We start from the raw sequence: 14,036 nt of genomic DNA, 5'->3' as shown, positions 1-14,036 counted from the left end.
CTCACCTTAATTCTCAACACACTGATTAAACCCCAGCACCCAGGAATCTAGGGGGTCAGGGCACCCAGAAACCTGGAGGAGTCAGGGCACCCACAAATCCATAGCAATAAGGACCTAAGAAATGTCTTGCATGATCAGTCCAAAGGTATATTCTAGACTTCTGCCATTTTACCAGTAGTGAGCCATTAGATAATGGGAAGCTCCAAAGTAGGAATTGAGCATCGTAGTCTTCTCCTGCAACTGATATTTAAGAGCATACTGCCTCTGATACTAGAAATAATGTATGATCATAGTAGCCATTCTTACTCTCTTAAAGCAATCCAGAGCATCTTGTAGTAGAGAATTCTATAGTTCTAACAACCTTTTGTACAAACAAGTAGTTCCTTTCGACTGTCCTGAATCTCCCGATATTCTGCTTAATTGGATGACTCCAGGTGTTACTATTATGAGATCTACTTTCCCTCAACCATGCATAATTTTGTACAGCTCTTTTACTGTCCTCCTTTACTTGCCTTTTTTCTGAGATAAAGAGTCCCAAACACCGTAACCTTTCCTTGCAATTGAATTGCTCCAGTCCCTTGATCATTCTGGTTGCCCTTTTCTGCGACTTTTCAATATTCTTTTTGAGATGTGATGTCTGGAAGTGTACAAAGTATTCAAAATGTGTTTGCATCAAAGATTGGCATAAAAGGGCATTGTGATATTGGCAGTTTTATTTATTTGACTTTATGTTTCCTAATGATCCCCAACATGGAATTTGCCTTTTTTTCACAGCAGCCGTGAACATATTGGGTTGAGCTACACATCACAACTCAAGACCCAGAGGATCCCTTTGCAATATCGCAAAGCAACTCTGGATCCTGGGCAGGTGTGACACCCACAAACATCTGGGAGTACACCTGACCTCTTGGATCACACATAACTTTCTTGTAACCCAGGCAACAGCCAAGACATCAGGTTGTAACAGAGGAAGGATGAGAAAGGATGCGAGGCCACTTCATTTGAGCAATTTTTGGCTCCTGTTCTTGACTTTTCCCACCCCAGCTTGTCATTAGAATAACATTTAACTATTGCATCTATATAAGGCAGATCTACACCATGCATTTAAAGCACACCCAACACACACTTAAAGCACATGGTTTCCCCCAAAGGAATCCTGGGAACTGTAGTTCAAGGCAGCTAGGAACTGTATCTCCATGAACGAAAAACTAAAGTTCTCAGGATTCTTATTTCCCCGGAAGGGGGGGGGGGAGTCATATGCTTTAACTGTGCATTTGATGTGCACATTTGAACAGATTTCTTATAACTGCCAACTTTGTGTGGACATTTGCATAGCACATTCCGCTTAATATGTTTACATTAAGATGGACATATTGATGACTGCCTTTTTAATGTGAACGGATGGTTTTTTTCTGCTTTTCTCTCACCCCTATTTTTATATTTTTCCTTGGTTTTGGTTTTCTTTCTGTTTTGGCAAACTTTGTTATTATACATATAAACAAATACTAACAGCACTTGTAACTAAGACCTTGCACTTGGCTTCGCTTATTTCCTCCTCCCTTCCAACCTACTGTATTTGCTTTTCGCGTGGCGTCTTTTAAGATTGTAAGCTTCCCGGCAGATCCGTGGGCTGCTCTGAAAACATTTTTGGGCTGATGGGAGGGATAAAAAACAAAAAACCACGACCAAATGCAACCTGCTCCTATAATCCGATGGGCCTGTTGAGCGACAAATCCCCTTGCTTGAACGCTGCCGGTGCCAAGAGGTCGCAAAAATAAAATAAAAATAAAAATAAAAAAATCCACAGAAAGGAATAACAACAACACGGACCTCCTCTACAGGATAATACAAGATGTGAAACATTTAGGCATTGTTACGTGATGGCTAAATGCCCCTTCGCGCCACCGGCCGAGCAGGGAGGAAGCACATGTGTTCCCTAAGGGATCTTGTGGACCGATCCCTTCGGACCTTCTTGGCTTCGGGGTCCCTCGCTCCCTTTGGCCGCCGTCCTCCCCGCCCCCGGGCGAGCGCCTGTCTCTCCCCGGGGAATGGCATCCACACGGCGCGCATTCCTGAGCCGGCGGAGGCGCTGCTGGGACTTGTTTTGGCTCGGAGGGCGAATTCCTCCATTCAAACGCCAGTGTGCAAATCTGCCCTTGCCTGCCTATAGCCCGGCCCCCTTTCCGGCCCCGGGACCAGACTGGTGACTGGTGACTGCTCCCGCCAGGTGTGCGTGTGTGTGTGTGCAAGGGATGAGTAGGCGAGAGCATGCAGGGGCGAGAGGCGGGCCGGGTGCGGGGCTAAGACGGAAGAAGGCGAGGAGGGAGGCAAAGGGCGCGCGCGGAGCGGGGAAAGTGGACCAACTCCCCCGGCTGCTCCTTCCGGCTCGGGAGTTTGCTCCTTGGGATGCCCGATTCCTTGTGGAATTAATGAGCCGCTCAGCTCAGAGGCTCAAGGTGATAGTCCTCATGGTGCACAGAGGAAGCCGGTGAATGACTGTGCGGGGCCGGGCTTGCAGGTACACTTTGTGTGTGATACCCAGGAATGTTTCCTGAGACCCTTATTGTGAGTGTGTGTGGCTGATGGTCCCAAGTCCTACTGCAAAGTATCCTACATGTAAGTATGTAAAAAGGAAATATTCGCGTTTCTTTCCTTCCTTTTCAACCCTGCCTCTTGTTTCCCTCCGTTGACCCCCCCCCCCGCCTGTTTCTAGATTGTAAACCCCTGAGAACAGAGAAACGGCTTTTGTATTTATTTTTGCTAACACCCTTGCATAGAGATAGTGTTATTTAAGTAATTGTGTGTGTAGTTATACATCTACAGTGATGTGAGTGGTATTTAATTTCTGCAGTGAGGCCCAAGATTGCTTGGAATGGCACTCCCTTTGCCCTGAGAGCTTGAACTCTCTGCACCTTCCTCAATATCCCTGCTAGTAGTGTATGCGTGGGAAGCCACCTGTAATTGATTTTTGTGAAGGAGGAGCATGTCTGCACATGGTCAGATATATGCTCATTTTAAATTCTCCCAGTGCTGGATCTAGGCTGCACACACATTGCCAGCTTAAAATGCAGCTAGGTTGTTCTTTTTTTCTCAGTTTGGATCAAAGTCAGTTTGGAATGAAAGGCATCAAAATGCCGTGTGTCATAAGAAATGACAGGATACAGACAGAATAGATATGGATTGTGGCTAATGTTGTGCATACACTGATTTTCAAAACCAGCCATGGGAGTGCACTGGATCCAAAATAAGAGGGGTGTGTGTGTGTGCAGAGCCCTAAATTGTGCAGCAAGTCCTATAGACCCCTGGCTTAAATTAAGATCTCTTGAATCCCGTAAACTGTTTTTGCCACCTCAGATCCCTCCAATAGCCCATGTTGAGCTGCATCTGGCCATACTGAATATTTGATCAGTGGCATTATTTAAGGAGGCGGTGAAAAGTGAAAATCACTGTGCCACTTTCAAAACAGTTTTTTCCTCCCTTTGATCGACTCAGAGATTTGTGGTGGGCTGGCAGCAATTCTACTGTGTGTACTTTGGACACACAGGAATCTCAGGGAGAGAGATGCGTGAGGACTGAGCAAGAGAAAAAGGGAGGGGGGAGCCTGCATGTGTGGAGAAGAAAAGAACCATTCTTCATGCCATTAAGAATTAGTTAATGAAACAGAAGGGAAGGACCTTGCTGTAGAAAATAACACAGGCTTTTGTTGTTCTGTTGCCAGCTGTACTTAGGATAATCCACCCTTCCCGGAAAGTGAGATGGCCCATGGATGCATATCATAACTAAAAGGGGGATATCAGAAGCGGTCGCCAAAGTTGAAGTTTTTATCCTGGGCTGGTGCTACCTGTGATTCTTCAGCATGACGGGTAAGTCAGTAGAGGTGCAACGGGCTGCAGAGCTGATTGGCTTATTTTGAGATTGAAGTTGTTCTATATGGAAGTTGTGTATGTGTGGCTCAGAGAGACGTCCCTTGTCTCCCTTCCTCTCTTAAATATATAACCCCATAAGTCACTTGGGATTTATGGCAGAGAAGCCACTGTAGGAAATACTTGCCCTGGGGGGAAAGAGGCAAGACCTGAGACTGATGACTCAGCAGGTCATTTGTGTGTCTGAGATTGATGACTCATCCTTGGAATGGCCCTGCCCTGATTAATCAGCCAGGATGGGGAGAAACAGAGCTACACTTATTCGCATTTAGTTCAAGGAGGGATGGGATTCCCCCCTTTTACTGTCACAGGCAAACTGTAGTTTGTCAGCTTTCTTTAGCTTCAAAGGGAAGCTTTGGTGCTCAATAGCTGCCAGCCTATTGTGCAGCTATTAATACCACAGAATGTGTGTCTAGGATCAGCCAGTGCCATCTCTTTAGCTTATCTTTATCAACCGCCAATGGGCTTATTGAGATGTTAGAACAAAGGAGTGAATGCTGACCTTAATGAATGAACGTATAAAGTTGTATTACTCAGAACATTGTTCCATAACAAGACCCTCCTGAATCAGACCAAGAACCTTTCGGGTCCAGCATCCTATTTTCCACAGCACCTCATCTGGCGCTTAAAAGATTGCAATGTTGACAATACAGTACCTTGAATTCTTCATGGTGAAATACTCAATGCTTCAGCCTTGTGTATGTGTGAATGCAGCCTAGAATTCTCCCCACCAGTTGCTGTTCACCCTGCCCCGCCCCAAATCCATTATCCCTGTTTTGTCTAGATACAGTCATACCTGATGTTACGTTTGCTTCATGTTACGTTTTTTCCGGTTGCATCCCACGGTGACCCGGAAGTACCGGAAAGGGTTACTTCCAGGTTTCGCCGCTTGCGCATACACACAAGCACTAAATCACACTTCGCGCATGCGCACAAGTGCCAAATCTCGCTGCGCACCTGCGCAGATACGGTCTTCAGGTTGCAGGCTTTTCATGTTGCGAATGGGCCTCCGGAATGGATCCCGTTCGCAACCAGAGGTACCACTGTATTTAGTAATATTGTATGCGGGGCCAGCCCTACCGTTAGGCAGAGAGAGGAGCATAGGAAGTTGCCTTTATATTGAGCTGAGTCACCTGGCTCAGTGTTGTTTACACACTGACTACATGCTGCTGTCTGGGATTTCAGACAGCAAACATTCCCAGCACAAACTGGTGACACCGGAGATTGAACCTGAGGCTTTCTGCATGCAAAGCAGATGCTGTACCAAAAAAGCTATATAGTCCATCCTCTCTGAGCTCTGGCTTTCCTGCTGCCTTAGTCAGCGAAACTTGGGGTGCGTCCCCAGTCAGCAGTGGAAACCACCCAGTCTGCTTCTCCTGTGGACAGCACTGTATGTTTCACATGCTTTGCTTGCCACCCCTAAGCTATCCTGCTGCCTTCTGGTGCTACAGAAGATGCTGTCCCATCACCAGTGTTGAAGTATGATTCAGATGCCTGCCCAATTGGCTCTGATCATGGGATATAAAAGGGGACACCATCTTGTGCTTCACCTCAGGAAACAAAATGTCATGGACTAGCCCTCATTGTAAGAAGACTGCAGATCTAGCCGTAATGCTGAATATAAATTCCTTTCACAATCATTTCCTCTTTCCTGGGAACCATAATAAAAATAGGAATAAATTACTTGTGCTCCACCCATCTGACTGGGTTGCCCCAGCCCCTCTTCACGGCTTCCAACATAATATAAAAACACAGTGAGATATCAAAATTTTAAAACTTCCCAATACATTCCCGCCTTCAGGTGTCTTCGGAAAGTCGTTTGTTTGTTCATTTCTTTGACTTCTGATGGGAGAGTGATCCACAGGGCGGGTGCCACTACCGAGAAGGCCCTCTGCCTGGTTCCCTGTAACTTTACTTCTTGCAACAAGAGAAATGCCAGAAGGCTCTTGGAGCTGGATCTCAGTGTCCGAACTGAACTCAGGGGGTGGAGACACTCTTAGGAATTGCAGAGTACTAGTAGTGGCAGCAGCGAAGACATTTCTTGACAAAATTCTCAGTAGCTCAATCCCTTGATCCTCGGAGGAAACTGTGACAATTAGAAGTGCTATAAAACCAATATTAAGTTTGCAGACAGGTCAGCTAGGACTTCTGAGTCAAACATAAAGTTGTGTAAAAGTTCCCTTTTAAGTTGCTTAAGGAATTCAGCCCTGTTCATGACTTGGAGCCTACTGGGTACCATATGTCCATTTTATTTATTTATAAAAATATTCATATACAGTGGTACCTTGGTTTATGAACTTAATCTGTTTGGAAGTCTGTTCTTAAACCGAAACCATTCTTAAACCAAGGTGCACTTTCCCTAATGAGGCCTCCCGCCACCGGTGCCCTTCCACCATTCGGATTCCGTTCTTAGACTGAGGTAAAGTTCGCAAACCGGGACACTACTTCCAGTTTTGCGACGTTTGTAAACCGAATCGTTCGCAAACAGGGCTGTTTTTAAACTGAGGTACCACTGTACAGTGGTACCTTGGGTTACATACACTTCAGGTTACATACGCTTCAGGTTACAGACTCCACTAACCCAGACATAGTGCTTCAGGTTAAGAACTTTGCTTCAGGATGAGAACAGAAATCGTGCTCCGGCGGCACGGCGGCAGCAGGAGGCCCCATTAGCTAAAATGGTGCTCCATGTTAAGAACAGTTTCAGGTTAAGAACGGTCCTCCGGAATGAATTAAGTACTTAACCCAAGGTACCACTGTACCTCTATAGCATAAAAATATCAAAGACCTTTACAGCAATATCAATATATATTAAAGAACCACATTAAAAATTGTAATTGGAGACCATCAGTTTCCAGTTATGGGAAGGTGCTTTTCTGATTGTTTGCATAAGCCTGGTGGCATCAAAAAGTTTTCAGGAGGCATTTAAAGATTTAAACAGAAGGTGGCTGCTGGATCCCTATGGGCAGAGCATTCCTCAGGATTGGACTGATAACACTAAAGGCTTGGTTTCTTGTTCTTGCAGACAACACTGGTGTTTGCTGAAAGAGGTTTCCGTGGGAAAGCAAACATTTGACTCTGGGGCTCTGCATTACGTATTTGTTCTAATCTTCAATTTCTTAGAAAAGGCAGGGGAAATGGAGCTCCAGGGAGCTGCAGGTCAGGTTCAGGCCTGCTGTTATGAGCAATGTTGATACTGGGCTGCTTTGGAGGCCCTGAGGTTGGGGATTTGCTCCTGTTTGATGGCGTGATGGCAGTTTTGTTCCCCGGAGACTGCTGACTTTGCCCATGTAAAGATTGCCATTTTTGAGCTTTGGAGGGAGGGAGTGGAGGCAACATTTTCTGCTTTATGGGAAGGTGTTTTGTGTGTGTCCGTATTACCAAACAGTTGGGGATGTCTATTTGTCGTCGAGCAATCAGATTTATCAGCTTGGTTCCTTTCAGGGGCCTTTAAGTGCTCTCACATTCCTGCTGGTTTGGCTTGGTGGGAACAGTGCACCACTCCGGTTTGCCTTAAGGTGGGCAGCTGCCAGAGAAGGCGAGGCTCCTGCTTCTTCTGCACAAGGTCCACTTTTGTGAATGCCAGCTGCTTGGAGTCACACCTGGGGAGGAGAGTGTTCATGCAATCAGGTCTGACATCCCATAAGCATCAGGGTGCGGCCTCTGTGAGAGCGGGATGCTGGACCAGGTGGGCCATTGGCCCTGATCCAGCAGGGCTCTCCTTATGGTCTCAGCATGTTTTTATCTGTTACGTAGCATTATCAATACACATGGTGGTTTACAGACTAAAATTGAGACACCTGCTTTGAAAAAGTTAAATTTCCGTAAGGGTGCAGAGGAGGAAGAGCAGGGTGTCCTTTTAGTAATTAAATGTCAGTGCATGGCAAAAAGGGGAAAAATATGAAATGCATCAGCACCTGAAGAGAATAAACAAGGCTACACTAATCTATTTATGTCAGGCATGTCCAAAGTCCGTTTTGGGGGTCTAATCCGGCCCACTGGTCGGTTTCATCCATCCCCTGTGGCAGTTTATTTCCTGGGGTAAAATTTCCAAAAAAGCTCAGCAACTTTGGTTGGCCCTCACGCATGTTCAATTCACCAAATCTGGCCCTCTTTAAAAAAAGTTTGGGCATCCCTGATTTATATAGATACAAATTTAATAATCATTTACTATAATTTCATGGAGTCATGTTGAGTTGGAAGGGACCACGGGGGTTATTTAGTCCAGTTCCCTGCAATTCAGGGATCTTTTTCCCAACATGGGGCTCAAACCCACGACCCTGGGGTTAAAAGTCTCATGCTCTACTGACTGAGCTATACATCTCGCCATAATGAGGAAGATTGTGGCCAGGTGTCCTGTGTGCCTGCTTGGTCTGCCACTCAGGTGCTCCCTGTTGCTGATGGGCAATTTCAAGGCCCTGCTCTCCCTTATAATTCATTGTTTTCCCACTGGACTTGTCCTCTGACCGCCCGTCAGATAGAGGATTGTCTTTTGGAAATTAGGGCAGATGGCCACCGTAGGCAATAGTAACAAAGAGGAAAGGGAGCAAATGCAGTTCTTTCTATTTAGTTCTCAGGTGGAAATGAGAACAAAAGGGTTAACCCAGCTTTCCCTCAGCCTGATCCCTCCAGATGTTTTGGACACATAACACAATGGGAGTTTTTGGCTCTATGGCACCAGGTTGGAGATGGTTGCCTTCTTTGTGGGCTTTGAGAAGGTACTTGAAAGATGCTAAAGATGAGACATTGTAAAGGCCTTTTGGCAGGGAGATTATCTCTGTTGCTTCTGGGCGACTTCCAGACCATCAATAGTGTGTAGGAGGAAATCAGTCAGATGCTGGAAATTTAGGTTTTTGTAATTAAAGTGGTGCAACAAATCTACTTAAAAACAAATAAAAAACCCAGATGTCTTGCAATTAGGAACTGATGAGAAAAAACACTAAGAAGTGTGAGTTAAATGATTCCAAGGAAGTCAGGATGAATACTCACTGTGGTATAACCACCCCACAAACATTTCGGACCTCATGCTCAAGAAACAGCAAGCAAGTTGGGATGAATGCTGAATAAACTGGTTTGTCTGGAGGAGCACCTGGTCACTACAGCAGCAGCAGCAACAGCTTTGTTGTTTCTTCCTTTGGGTTTGGTTTTGCAGTCAAAGGGTGCTTGCAGGCTGTCACAATTTTCAGGTGAGATTCAGTCCACATACCAGCAAATTCAGGTTGTGTGGTTGTGGTTGGCCAAGAGGTCTCGTACAACAAACCTGCTTCTGCAAAAGGCTAGACTTTTTTTTCCAGTAAGGAAGGAGATGAGTGAGTGCTCTGGAAACCATGGAATATTTGCTTTGATGCAGCGTCATCTAACCTCTGTGCTAGCAAGTCACAATGAATGCTTGGTAAATTGGCTGCCTGGAAGCACCCCAAGAACTGGTGTCAAGTCCAATGCCAATTCCTTCATTATCCATGCAGTGTAGCCCATACTTTTTCTATGTCGCATACATAAGAGCACATTGCTGCGCTCCCTGTAAATGGAATGAGAACAACAAACAGACATGTGCCTCCATGTTGTCCTAAGGCTGGCATTCTCCATTCACCCAGGAGAGGTGGGAAATAGCCATCCTGACTGTGAGTATGGAAGACTGGCTGAAAGCTCATCAAGGCGAAACGAGTTCATTTTTTAAAGAAATATTTTTATTAAGCAATTTCAACATAACAAATTATCAAACCATATAATCACACAGATTATTTCCCCCCCTTTTCCCCCACCTCCCTTCCATCCCTCCTGCCCCCCACCAGGGACTTCCCTCAGCTCCTCTATCTGATTTCTCTGCATGTTATAAAATTATACATATCCTTGCGTTGTCTATCTATCATGTTATCAACCAATAAATTTGTGTATGTTTATTCAAAACATGCCAAGGAGTCCAGTTCATTTTGTTGTCTTTTTAGATAATTTGTAAAAAGTTCCCATTCTTCCTTAAAGTCGCAGTTGTCCTTGTCCCGCAGTTTATATGTCAATTTAGCCAGTTCTTCATAGCTCATCAATTTTTCTCGCCACTGTTCTTTCATTGAGATTTCCTCATTCTTCCATCCTTGTGCTATCAAGACTCTTGCCACTGTTGTAGCATACCTAAATAAGTTCTTTGTTTTTCTTGGCAGGTCTTGTCCTACAATCCCTAACAAAAATGCTTCTGGTTTTTTTTACAAATGTCATTTTAAACATTTTTTTCAATTCATTGTATATGATTTCCCAATTTTTTTTAACTTCTCTACATTCCCTCCACATATGGTAAAAAGTCCCCTCTTTTTCTTTACATTTCCAACATATGTTTGACGAAACGAGTTCAAATTTAACGACCCAGTCTGTGAACCCCTAGGGCCTAAGGAGATAGTAAACGAAAGCCTCTCGGAGGCAGGAGAGGAAGAAGATGCATTGTGGGAAAAGATTGAGAGTGTCCGGCACAAGCTGACCCGCTCTCTGAACCCAGCCAAACTGACTCCATACCTCCGCCAGTGCCGTGTGATTGATGAGCAGGATGAAGAGATGGTGCTGAGTCCCCATCAGTTTCCATGCAAGAGCAACCGGACAGGTGAGAGAAGTGAAGAACTCACATGGAAAGTACAGCGCTGGGGGTGAAGGCTTGCTTTGTATAAAGCAGTCCTGGCCCAAAGCCCTAATCCAGGAATGGATCCCAGACACATGTTGCTACGGTCCTGGCTTATTGCTTTTATTTATCATGGCTTCACATTGCATTTTAATATGAAAAGAGCTTCTCTCTCTCCCTTTCCTTCTCCCCCTCACTCTGCCTTACCCACACAACAATCACTATGATTTATGCTCTTGTTGTTCCCATTTTACAAAATGGGGCTTAAGACTCACGCAGGGAGATGGAGACTGAAATGAAATAGGGCTCAAGCCTTCCGGATCCAGCAGCTTCTGCATGATTTTGGGACAGCGGGAGAAGGTTGGAGTAGTATCTTTGGATACTTGAAGCTGCTTGGTTTTTGGTTCGGCTTGCTGCTGATCGTGTGGCACACATTTGTTCTATTGTTATTATTTATTGTCTTCCTCTGCAGGACTCCTCATGGATATCTTGCGAAACCGAGGGAAAAGAGGCTACGAAGCATTCCTAGAATCCCTGGAGTTCTATTACCCTGAGCATTTCACCCAGCTGACGGGGAAGCAGCCAGTTCAGCGTTGCTCAATGATCCTGGGTAAGAAGTTGTGGAAGTCTCCTCCTTTGCACAGGAGGCCGACAGCTTGCTGAAGTAGGTCAGGGTCGGGTCAGTGCCTGGGAATCACATGCAGGGTGAATGGGCATGTGGCGGCCAACCTGGTGCTTCCGCTACCTTCGCCGCCACCTCTCCCTGCCCCATCCCATTCTTGACAAGCAGCACTGGTGCCACATCTGGGAAGGCAGGGCAGGAGCAGCACCCCAACTCCCACTCTCTGACGGCCGCAAAGTGTGAAGCAGAGATGTGTGTTTGTGTACTCGCGGTGGGGTGCTTCAGTTGGACTGCATCTTCCTGGCACATGCCCAGTGTATGTTTATAAAGAAACATCTCCACATGTGGCATTGTCTGCTGCTGCAAATGCCAGCCAATGTGTGGTGAACATGTTCGTCCTGTTAATGTGTGATTTGACTGCCCTTGGTTAGAAACATAGCAACCTGCTGTACACCGAGCTGGACCGTTGCTCCATTTGGCCTGGTACACAATTCAAAGTGTTGGTGCTGACCTTTAAAGCCTTAAATGGCCTCGGTCCAGTATAGCTGAAGGAGCGTCTCCACCCCGATTGTTCAGCCTGGACACTGAGGTCCAGCTCCAAGGGCCTTCTGGCCGTTCCCTCCCTGCGAGAAGTGAGGTTGCAGGGAACCAGGCAGAGGGCCTTCTCGGTAGTGGCGCCCTCCCATCAGATGTCAAGGAAATAAACAACTATCTGACATTTAGAAGACATCTGAAGGCAGTCCTGTTTAGGGAAGTTTTTAATGTCTAATGTTTTATTGTGCTTTTAATATTCTGTTGGGAGCCGCCCAGAGTGGATGCGGAAACCCAGCCGGATGGGTGGGGTATAAATAATAAATTATTAATTATTATTCCTAAACTTCCCTCCACCCCATGGTCTGCTTGCAAATTGCTGAGGATCTTGGTGGACCACTTAATGATTCTCCTGCCTGTTGCAGCAGTTGTGATGTGCTGTGACAGATGCGGCATGATTTTTAATTGCATTGTTATTGCTGCTTTTATTTCATATGTTGTATTGTATTACAGTGTGAATTCCATAAATACAACATAAAATAAAAATCCATATGGATATTAAATGCACTGTGCCCGCTGTTCACATCTGCTGCTCCCCCTGTTCTTCACAGACACACCATGGGCCACCTGTATGAAGCTTACGGACCACAATTTGTGAACCCCTGGTCTTGATTGGTAGCCAACATGACTACCAGTCAGATGTTAACTACAACTCCCAGATGTTAACTACAACTCCCATAACCTTTGGACGTGCTGGCTGGGGCTGATGGGAGTTGTAGTTCACAACCTCTGGAGACTATCATGTTGGCCACTCTTGATCTACACCAGTGTTTCCCAGCCTTGGGTTGCCAGCTGATTTTGGACTACAACTCCCATCCTCCCTAGCTAGCAAGACCAGTGGTCAGGAATGATGGGAACTGTAGTCCAAAAACAGCTGGAGACCCAAGGTTGGGAAATACTGATTTTTGGGCAGGAGGCTCATCCCAGTGCGACCTGCATATGCTGAACATTGACTCTGGGAATTTTTTTGCAGACAAGACAGGCCCTCTGCTACTGAGCTATGGCCCCTGAGAGTCCATGGGTTATCTGCAAAGCGAGTCCTAGAGTAGACCCACTAACTAACATAGGCCCATTAATTTCAGTGGGTCTACTGTGAGTGGAAACATGGTTGGCTGTAACCCCCATGTGCCCAGTTTGCTGAGCATCCTCTTGCTTTCCAGACGAGGAGGGCCATGAAGGCCTGACTCAGTTCCTGATCATGGAGGTGAAGAAGATGAGGGCTCAGCGGAGAGCGCAGTTGGAAAAGGAACACGGGCTCCAGGCAAAGAACCGGGCCTTGGAGGAGGAGGGCGCCCAGCTGAAGCAGCAGCTCCAGAAGCTGCAGAAGGCGCAGGAACGTTACCAGAGGTTCCAGGAGGAGTGGGACTCCCACAGCATGGAGCTGCTGAAGCTGAAGGAGGACAACTACATGCTGGCCATGCGCTACACCCACCTGTGCGAGGAGAAGAACGCTGCTGTTCTCCGAAGCCGGGACCTGCAGCTGGGGGTATGGAGAGCAGGGGAGAAGAGAGAGGTGGGGTGTATTGGTGAATGCATGCAGGTGTTAACAGGGCAATGGAAACAGGTGTACACACCCAAGATAAACCAAGGCTGCTTCCGTGTGCCAGGAATCACTGTGTTAATGATGCACTGCCTGCCTGGATGTAGGTGCTTTGGTTTCATTGGCCCCGGCCTGCCAGCCACTCCTTTATAGGGAAATTGGGGGAAGGTGTCTGAAGGCTGGCCAGCGAGTTGCTTGACTGTTGTCTCATATTTGAAGGTTTAAAAAAGTTTCCCCAGAGTAGTGCTCGAGGAAATTAGGCAAAGGAATGCAGCGATTTGGAATGAATGCCACCACCAGTGGATTCTCAGAAACACAGGAGTGTATATACAGTGGTACCTCGGGTTACAGACGCTTCAGGTTACAGATGCTTCAGGTTACAGACTCCGCTAACCCAGAAAGAGTACCTCGGGTTAAGAACTTTGCTTCAGGATGAGAACAGAAATCGCGGCGCAGTGGCATGGTGGCTAAAATGGTACCTCAGGTTAAGAACAGTTTCAGGTTAAGAACAGACCTCCGGAACGAATTAAGTTCTTAACCCGAGGTACCACTGTACCAGGAAAGGGAACGCCTTATATTTTCCAAATGACACTATGTTATGGGTGTGTGAACTTTCGTCATGCAGTCAGTTTTGGAGGACTGGTGTCATAACAGAATATCCAGGCTGCTGTTTTTGCATGAAGGCCAGAGCGTGCATATACTTTAGGAAAAGCCCCAGGTACAAATAAAAGGTTCTGAATTATAGAGAAGTAGCTGTGT

The 14,036-nt window shown here is 46.2% G+C and overlaps 1 protein-coding gene and 1 long non-coding RNA gene across 3 annotated transcripts in view; one reads left to right on the top strand and one right to left on the bottom strand.

Annotated features, from left to right (window-relative positions):
* The window catches only part of LOC308457739, a 515,363-nt gene that overhangs the window by 126,961 nt on the left and 374,366 nt on the right, over window positions 1–14,036 (bottom strand). The gene's annotated exons all lie outside the window — the stretch shown is intronic.
* Window positions 2,257–14,036, top strand: part of CARD10 (caspase recruitment domain family member 10) — a 43,075-nt gene continuing 31,295 nt past the window's right edge. The window contains exons 1-5 of one of the 2 annotated variants that reach the window (XM_080971675.1): window positions 2,257–2,518; window positions 3,719–3,863; window positions 10,297–10,509; window positions 10,997–11,134; window positions 12,898–13,223. In XM_080971675.1, coding sequence (XP_080827801.1) covers window positions 3,857–3,863; window positions 10,297–10,509; window positions 10,997–11,134; window positions 12,898–13,223 — 684 coding nt within the window. In that variant the 5' untranslated portion in view covers window positions 2,257–2,518; window positions 3,719–3,856. Of the gene's footprint in view, window positions 2,617–3,718; window positions 3,864–10,296; window positions 10,510–10,996; window positions 11,135–12,897; window positions 13,224–14,036 lie in introns of both variants that reach the window. The other variant, XM_080971674.1, reaches the window with a different exon arrangement.

This window comes from Podarcis pityusensis, assembly GCF_964106645.2.
Source record: "Podarcis pityusensis genome assembly, chromosome: 10".
In the NCBI taxonomy this organism is placed as follows: domain Eukaryota; kingdom Metazoa; phylum Chordata; class Lepidosauria; order Squamata; family Lacertidae; genus Podarcis; species Podarcis pityusensis.
The sequence above is the reverse complement of the archived record's forward strand: the minus strand, read 5'-3'. Positions and strand labels throughout refer to the sequence as shown.